Source organism: Cornus florida, unplaced genomic scaffold, assembly GCF_030987335.1.
Source record: "Cornus florida cultivar Cherokee Brave unplaced genomic scaffold, ASM3098733v1 CherokeeBrave_3.0.0_Hap2_Chr09, whole genome shotgun sequence".
NCBI lineage: Eukaryota > Viridiplantae > Streptophyta > Magnoliopsida > Cornales > Cornaceae > Cornus > Cornus florida.
In genome coordinates, this window is record NW_026775579.1 from 73,210,609 (window position 1) to 73,220,026 (window position 9,418).

At 32.7% G+C, this 9,418-nt stretch overlaps 1 protein-coding gene across 1 annotated transcript; it reads left to right on the top strand.

Annotated features, from left to right (window-relative positions):
- The first annotated feature begins 2,979 nt into the window (after positions 1-2,979).
- On the top strand, positions 2,980-7,937 carry LOC132274396 (serine carboxypeptidase-like 42). The gene is made up of 10 exons (XM_059775674.1): positions 2,980-3,537; positions 4,596-4,703; positions 4,799-4,891; positions 5,018-5,110; positions 5,677-5,762; positions 5,901-6,179; positions 6,258-6,391; positions 6,953-7,045; positions 7,130-7,247; positions 7,349-7,937. The coding sequence occupies exons 1-10, from the start codon at positions 3,303-3,305 to the stop codon at positions 7,514-7,516; spliced, it is 1,407 nt and encodes a 468-aa protein (XP_059631657.1). The 5' UTR covers positions 2,980-3,302; the 3' UTR covers positions 7,517-7,937.
- Positions 7,938-9,418: the final 1,481 nt, after the last annotated feature.

A 9,418-nucleotide genomic window follows, 5' to 3' on the forward strand; every position in this document is an offset into this window, starting at 1 on the left:
ATATATATATGAATTCACACAAATAAGATCTATCATTATATGAAATTAGCTTGTATTTCTCTCTTTTGAACCGCAGCCGTTTTAAACCTCTTTTCTTACAGGAAACCATGAATTTTGAATTATGTCAAGAGGGCGGGTTCGGGATGCAATGCTTCTTTCCCAAACATATCTCACAAATATATATATATATATATATATATATATATATATATATATATATATTTAAAATTCACATTGTCCCAATCCACACCACTGTTGGTTCGGGTTCGGGACACCCTCGTATATATTTTTTTAAAGAAACAATTCAAGCTTGAACATTTTGTAAGACATCTTTTAAGACAATTTGTAAAAAAAATTTAAGTATAGTCAAATATTTAATAATTATAATAAAAATAAAAATTTTAAATTATCATAAGAAATAAAAAAGAAAAAGAAAAATTATATTGTATAAAATAATATTTACTGTTATATATTTATTATTAATCAGGAAGAAATCGAAACTTCACGAATTTTAAATTCTCTTCCCTAAGATGATCCAAAATCTGTTCTAACAAAGATAGTACGGAGCGGAGCCTCGCGATACAAGTTACAATGACATCTAAATGTCTCGTTATGTAATACCATGACATGATTTCCGATTTCATATTAAATAAAATGTCTCGTAATACCATGACCTGATTTCCGATTTCATATTAAGTAACATTTCTAATTTAAAATACAATAAAACTATGTTTGGTGGCTTGAAATTGAAATTGATAAAATTAAAAAAATAAATAAATAAATAAAATAAAATAAAATTATTTTAATTTTCTGAATTCCATTTCTCAAATTTATTAATTCCAATTACGTGCCCGGCTCTAGATCATTTGTCTAAAGTGGATGACTTCTAGCATTTAACTCTTAATATTGATTAAGAGACAAAAAAATAATAATAAAATAAAAAAGTTGTATTTGCTTGGTTTGTCCTTTCCACCTATGTACCAAACAAAGGTATAGATGAGCATATGGGATTGTCCATATATTGAGGAATAATAGTTATCCAATCAATAACCTACAAAGAGAAATAAAAATATATATATATATATTCGTAAATAAATTATATAATCAATCTTCTTATATATCATGGAGGCTCAGCAATATACGTACATATACATATTATATACTCCATTGACGGCTAGTATATTCTAATTGGTGTTCACACAACTACGACCAATTTATATTAACTACATGGCATATTAAACTTCATAGGAAAAAATTAAAAAATGAACAATATTTAATTTAGAGTGGTAATCTAATTATTTTTATTTTTTTACTTTTAGAGTAAAAGATAAAAAAATAAAAATAAAAACTCAAGTTTTCATGAGAACAAAGTGGATGCGTGATTTTTAATAAGAAAAGGAAAAAAAGAAATATTTAAAAGTTAAAATGAACATAGCAAGCCTAAAATATTCCCAGATCATTTCTAATTCTCTGAAGAGTAATACCTTTGAGATAGCTTCTTTGTAAAAAGAGTTACGAGCTTTTCATATATAATAAAAATTCAAATAAATCATTCAATGCATCTTTTAATTTATTAGTTAAAATAGGGAGGTGATGGTGAGGAGCTCTCTTCAAGCATTAATTTTTGTAATTACATATTCAAATATATAATGATATATTACAAAATGTGATTGTAGGTTATGTAGGAGAGTACTAAAACACACATAAGAGTGGGAGATTTTTATTAATACTCTAGTTATATTTTCTTTTCTTTTCTTTTCATTTTTTTATTCTGTACTTTCGAATTTTCATTTAAAAAGATAAAAAAAATATCACTAGAAAAAAAAAAAAAAAAATTATTAGATAATTTATTACATTGTTTTTGGTAACTTAATATTTTTTTAATCTATTACACTTTAGGGGTGCATGGCATTTAGTTTTACATAAAATAATTTTTACCAAATTGAGATATTGAGAGAGCCTCTAGTCAAAATCTTAGATTTAATTAGATAATTTATGCCACACACTTTTTGGAGAGAAAGTTAGTTGCGACCGTTCACTATTGCGTGTATTATACAGTAGGATTGAATGTGCCCATTGCATGGTGTAACGAGCGCACAACCAAAATTTTCTCCTCTTTCGACAAGTTATTTACTACCCTGTCACATAAAAATAAAATAACAATAATAATAATAATAAAATCCCTTTTTGGAAATATAACATTTTAAGTGTGTAGTTTTTAATTTTCTTTTTTTTTTTAAATAGTGGTAGAAAATAAATTTTTAACTATACCATTTTATAGTAGTATCACGTGCTTTTATAAAGAAGACAAATTAAGAATATTAAAAATAATAGTACATTAAATTTTGAATTGAGACAATTATTTTAGCACATAGAAAAAAAAAAAAAAATATAGACATATTTTTGTGAGACGAGATGGAAGTATTTATTTTTGGTCAATTTATTAGCCTAGTGGATTTTATTTACTCCTTTGTGTTTTTTTTTTTTTTTGGTTTGACTTTTTGACTGAGTGCAGACTTTAGCAGCTTTGGAGATGCCAAGGTGGGTTTACAGTCATTACCCCTAGTCCTACCACACCTAAAGCAACCCCCGTGCGGCAGTACCGCAACTTATTGCGGCTTCCAACGTCTCTATATAACTCTAAAAGTAATGATAAACAACTAACTACATACCAATCACAAATTTACAACCAAAAAATATATATACTGTATATATATATATATATATATAGTTACAACATGTAAATTAATCGAATGCATAGAAAATATATTGAAGTAAAATATTTAAATCAGTTAAATAACGAAAAAATCCCTACTTTTCTACGTACTAGTTAAAAAAAGTTCTTTTAAAATTTAAAAAGAGCACATTTGGAATTCAAAAAAAATGAACTCCATTTAATTCCATTTATGCATACCTGTAATTTCGCATAAAATACCATTTTTCAAAACGAACAATAAATTTGCAAAAGCAACCGATTCGACCACGACATTACTCCCCCAGCACACACCTGCAACTTCCTACTTCCTAACGTCTCTATTCTCTCTCTCTTTCTATATGTACTCTCTCTTTCTATATATATATATATATATCACAAGTTCTGATAGAATTTAGATCTTGAGAACTCACGTGACCTTAACAAACAAAATTCATTATAGTAGTAATTCTTTATTTGCTACAATTTTTTCTTTTTGGGCACATATATTTATATCTATATCTGTATAGATAAGGAAAATTCTGAAAAAAGGAGTTGAGAGATTGGATAAAGTTGTGGGTTTTGTGTGAGATTTGTTGGATTTGGTGAGATGGGTATCTGGTGGTTTTGTGGGTTGAGTGTTGTGGGGTTGTTATTGGGTGTGATCAATGGGTACCCATTGGAGGATCTAGTGGTGAGCTTGCCTGGACAGCCACAGGTTGGGTTCAAGCAGTATGCTGGGTATGTTGATGTGGATTTGAAGGCTGGGAGGAGTTTGTTTTACTACTTTGTTGAAGCTGAGGACGACCCTGATCATAAGCCCCTCACTCTCTGGCTCAATGGAGGTTGGTTTAACATGGAATGGCTCTCTCTCTCTATATATGTATATGTATATGTATATGTGTATGTACATCATACTGAGAGTACTAATTTTGAATTTTTTTTCATGTTTTTGCAAGTGGGTTCTAATTTTTATGTGGACTGTTTTGTCTAGTTAGTGAGTTTTGTCTTACGTTGAGGATTTAGCCATTGTTCTTGGTTATGGGTAGGCAAATGTACTTATGATGGCTCTCTGTCTCTGTATTTATATATATATAAATAAATATATACATGTTTATATCATATAGATAGTACTAATTCTGAATTTTTTTCATGTTTTATAAGTGGGTTCTGATTTTTATGTGGAGTGTTTTGTCTAGTTAGTGAGTTATGTCTTCAATTGAGCATTTTAGGCATTGTTATTCTTTTGGTTATGGGTGTTGTGCCTTCTTTTTCTTTTTATTTAATTTTTATTTATAATTTAATATATTCTTCTTTCTTTTCTTCTACTATTCTGTAAGAAAATTTGAGTTTGGGTTTATATTATCTTTCTGTTTTGATTTTTCAATCATGTTTCTGCTATATTCAGTTATGTAAACCATCCAAAAAAAAAAAAAAAAAAAAAAAAAACCATCTTTGTCCTCTTTTCAATCAAAGCTCAACAACATACAAGATTCAGAAAATGTTAATTATAAAATTTAAGATAAAGTTTTGTTGCATTCTGAAACTTGTTGACAATAATGCAAAGCAACACTTAATAATGATCTTTTGTCATAGTTAGACTCTTTTTTATTTTTATTTTATTTTTAGCCACAGTCAGATTTTCAATCATTTCCTTTTTCGGATGTTGAGACCTACAAAGGAATGTTCATCACAGCTATTCAAGCAATGATATATTAAATGGAAGTTTTGTCTTTCTTTGAACTTTGACATCAATTTGGTCCTCCTAGAAATGTTTCCTTTCCATGGACAAAATTTCTCTAGGAAATTTGTTAGGTAGGGGATTTTGAAGTTTCATATTGATCTTCTAATAGCTTGAGGCTTTCAAATTAGGCAAAATTATAATGCAACTTTTTGTATGCAGGCCCGGGTTGCTCCTCAATTGGCGGGGGTGCCTTTACAGAGTTGGGTCCTTTCTTCCCTAGAGGAGATGGCAGAGGCCTTCGAAGAAACACGAAATCATGGAATAAAGGTATATTACATATAATGCTGTTTCGGATTATACCATATTCATTATAAGTTACATTCCCCATTACTAATCGTCTTTCTTGTTCTTATCCTTTGTAGCATCCAATCTTCTTTTCATTGAGTCTCCAGCAGGTGTAGGATGGTCATACTCGAACCGGACTTCAGATTATACTTGTGGTGACGAATCCACTGGTGAGGGAATAGCCATAAGGCCATTACCGAGCTTGGTTATTTTATTAATGAATTTGAAGTTTTAATCTCAGTGTTTAGATGATAAATTGATGGGAGTTTTGAAGCTCACTTTCTTGTTTTTGGCAGCCATGGATATGCACATGTTCTTACTAAATTGGTATGAGAAGTTTCCCACATTCAAGTCCAGAGATTTGTTTCTTACAGGAGAAAGCTATGCAGGTAGAAATATTAAAGTTTCGATCCTGGTTCCTCACCTTTCGTTTTCTTAAATGTAAATTTTGAGGAAGTAATATCCTTTGATGTTCTGTTTGGTTTTTGGGAAAAGTGATCCTGAAAATTTTAACTGTTTTTTGAAGTACAAAAATGTCGTTAATTCTTTGATTAAGATTTTGCATTTCTTCAATCCTCAATATGATGAAACTGGCATATCCTTAAAAGGTTTTGGAATGCCATCTTCCACAAAAAAAATTGAACATACCAGCTTCTTTTGGCTCTTTGCTTGTCATCAAGCTCAATTTATGATGATTCTTCATTAATTATCGCAAAATTACAGAATATTGACTCAGGAAAATTTAGTTTGCCAATTATATGACTTCTTTAAAATGTTCACATCATATGAAATAGTTAACATTTTATCTTGCATGAATAAAGTAGCAAAATGTATGTCCCACATTGTATGATTGTGATCAGCACTAGAGCAACTATAGGCTACTTGCCTTCTAATTTTCCTCTCCAGAAGTACCTATTTATTATAGTTTGATAATTGCATTCTTGTTCTTTTATAGGGCATTATATACCACAATTGGCTATTGTTCTTCTAGACCATAATGCACATTCCAAAGGTTTCAAGTTCAACATCAAAGGAGTTGCTGTAAGAACCTGATACTCATACTGAATGCCCTTCTTAACATGCTATAAAGTTCTCGTCTGTTGTTTTTGAATTGTTTTTAGTTAAGTATTGGTTGTTCATACATTTTCTTCAATCGTTTCTATTACTTCTTCTGATCAGATTGGGAATCCCCTTCTCAAACTTGATCGGGATGCTAAGGCAACATTCGAATTCTTCTGGTCACATGGAATGATTTCTGATGAAATTGGCCTTGCCCTCATGAATGACTGTGATTTTGATGATTATACCTATGCTAGTCCACATAACTTATCGGATTCCTGCAACCAAGCTATGTCCAACGCAAACAACATTGTTGGTGAATATATAAACAATTATGACGTAATCCTTGATGTTTGTTATCCATCAATAGTCGAGCAAGAACTGCGAATGCGGAAAATGGTAACTATTTCCCCCTCCATCCAACCGATTCTTGCACTATTTTTGAAGTATTTGTTTGATAGAATCCGATGGTTGCAGGCTACTAAGATTAGTGTCGGAATTGATGTGTGCATGACCTATGAAAGGCGCTTCTATTTTAATCTTCCTGAGGTTCAAAAGGCTCTTCATGCAAATCGTACCAATTTACCATACGGCTGGTCCATGTGCAGTGGGTGAGTAATTTCTATCAAAGAACAAATCTTGCCTACTCACCGTGAGTGGGAATCTCCTTCTCATCACCAATGTGACACAATGATAGAATGATACATGTTCATTTTGAATTTAAAATATAAGAGCGGAAAAATTAAGATATTTTTAAAATATTTTTTCTTATATATATTTTAAATTCAAAATGAACACTTATCATTCTATCATTGTGTGACATCGATAGTGGTAAGGAGGTTCCCACTCACCGATGATAGACAATTATTGTAGAAATCAATTTCTCGATAAGCTTTCAACTAAAAAGAATGACTACTCATTCTTGCAATAGTTCTATCCAAGAAATAGTTTCCCATCTCTTGTGGAAGTGAAAATATAGTTAAATTCAACTTCAAATTGCTTGTATTTCTGCATTTAAATGATCTATCTAATTTTCATTCAACACATTCACCAAAATCTTTGTTGTCTAGTGGCCACAGATCAAACTTAGGCTTACCAATCACGCTGTTTGTATATTATTAAAACTACTACAACTTCCATATCTTGATTTTCACCTCTCTTCTATTGGACAGCAATCTAAATTACAGTGATACTGATGGCAATATCAACATTCTGCCCTTGCTTAAAAGGATAGTCGAAAATCACATTCCTGTTTGGGTTTTCAGGTATCATTTTGAATAATACAATATATATATATATATAGCATAATCTATTTAGTAATGTAATTGTTTAAATTTACACAACTGCAGTGGGGATCAAGATTCTGTTGTCCCTTTGCTTGGTTCGCGGTCACTCATCCGTGAATTGGCTCAAGATCTACATTTCCAGATAACTGTCCCATATGGTGCTTGGTTTCACAAAGGGCAGGTACTTATGCACTGCCATTTCTCAATCACTTTCATACCACATTTGATGTGAACTTCGTGACGCTGATGAAAATTTCATTTATATATTTGTCTTGTTAATAGGTAGGAGGTTGGGCTACTGAGTATGGAAATTTGTTGACTTTTGCCACCGTAAGGGGTGCTGCTCATATGGTACCGTATGCACAACCGTCAAGAGCTTTGCATCTGTTCAGTTCATTTGTACGTGGCCGGAGATTGCCAAACAATACACGTCCCTCCATTGATGATTGAGAAAAATTCACACATCGTGGTTTTGAATTATTCTATGCTTTCTTGAGTTTCCTCAGCCAAAGTGGCAATAAAAACAATTGTCAATTCGTTCAAGATAGAATAAGAAGGAAAAGAAATGAAAAGCAAAGGATTTTGATTGAACTAGTGCAAAAGGGGAGAAATTAGTGAAGGAATTTTAACATCCTACTGGCAGTACTGATTTTTGGGGTGAAACTAAATCACTCAACATCATATTGAATGTAATTTGATTCAAGGAGATTCGATGCAGTTAAGGTGTTGTTTAACATTCCAATTTAGTACAATAGATTTAGCACTTATCCTAATAAAGGATATCAATAAACACTTTCTGCTTTTGTGTATAACTCGATTTCAAGACCTGCTTAGCCGCGATCTAGTTTTTAATCCAGATAAGCACGTAGTTAGGTCTCTATTCACTCTTATATAAGAACATTACATGACAAAAGTGTTGTTTAACAATCCAATTTAATACAATAGATTTAGCATTTCACTTATCGCTACACACTTTTTTGCTTTTGTGTATAACAACCAGCTTAACCGCGATCTAATTTTTTATCAATAGTTCAGTGACACAACGTCATCCAATTCAAACAAGTACGATTGACTTGGTAAAACCTGCGGCTTAGAAAGGAGATGTAAACAAGTACGAACCTGTGGTATGTTTGCTTTCTAACAGGTTTAAAACCTGGAGGGGATGAAATCAATTATCTCCTCCAGGATGAAGAAACCTCATTTTACTTCCCAAAACAAAAAGGGGCTAAACCCTTTTGTGCAACCACATGGACCATTCTTGAAAGAAAAGTTAGGAGAAGAAGGGACTGACGTAGATGAACAAGAACACATAGGATTTTTACTAATGTGGCTGTGTAGATATTTGTTGTGTGCTCCTGCTATCCAGATTACCAAGGACCTTACCCAATTGGCTATCGCATTATCCAAAGGGAAACCCATGGCTTTAGCTCCATTCCTGTTAGCGTCCTTGTATAGAGGCTTATACGACCTTATTACTTCCAACTTTGCAAGATCTGGAGGTCCATTCTGGCTATATCAGTTCTGGCTACATGCATATTTCCCTGAGTTATCCTTTCCCAGTCGGCCTGCTCCAAATGATCCTTTGCTACCATTTGGATATGCTAGAGTCAAACCCAAAGACCATTCCTTTAATAACTATTTTCAATTCTTCTATCATTAGTGCAAGATCAGGACTCAATCCCAATTCCTTCCTTTTCCAAATTTCAACTAGCTCCATCTTGGTTGTTTCCCCCTACTGCCGAGTCTTCTCCTGAACAGATTGACCTTTATATCACTTCATGGGGCCACTTCTTAGTCGCAGGAGATATACCTTGTAATACCGTTGCTCCCAATTTGCCCAAGAGCCGAACTGAGGTTGAGTTTTATAACCCAGCACAGTTAGCTCGGCAATTTGGATTGACTCAGATGATCCCATTACCTCCCCATTTTTCTTACAACAAGAACTATCATCGCCGAGTGAAGCTTTCCAACAGTGAACAAGTTCAAGATGTGTCTAATCGATTCACTCAACTTCTTCAAGGGTTTCAGTATAAACCCTTCCTTGAAGAACCAAGTACTGACCCAAAGTTTGAAGATTGGTGGACATCCTACATCACTTTTACCATGACCGTGGATTCCAGTCAGCTCGTGTGCACTCTCCTTGGCTCCTATAAGTTCATTTCCCTTAACTTTCAAGGTTTGGATTCCATTGAACCCATAACCCTCTCTATTGCTCCTGAACCAGAGAAAATAACAAATACAGCACCAACTCGTCCTCCTCCCACAGCTCCTGCAGGTAGGACCAGATCTCGCTCTCGGCAAAGTAAGTTTTATATATCCTCATCTTTTCCATAGAACTTCTATCTGGTTTAT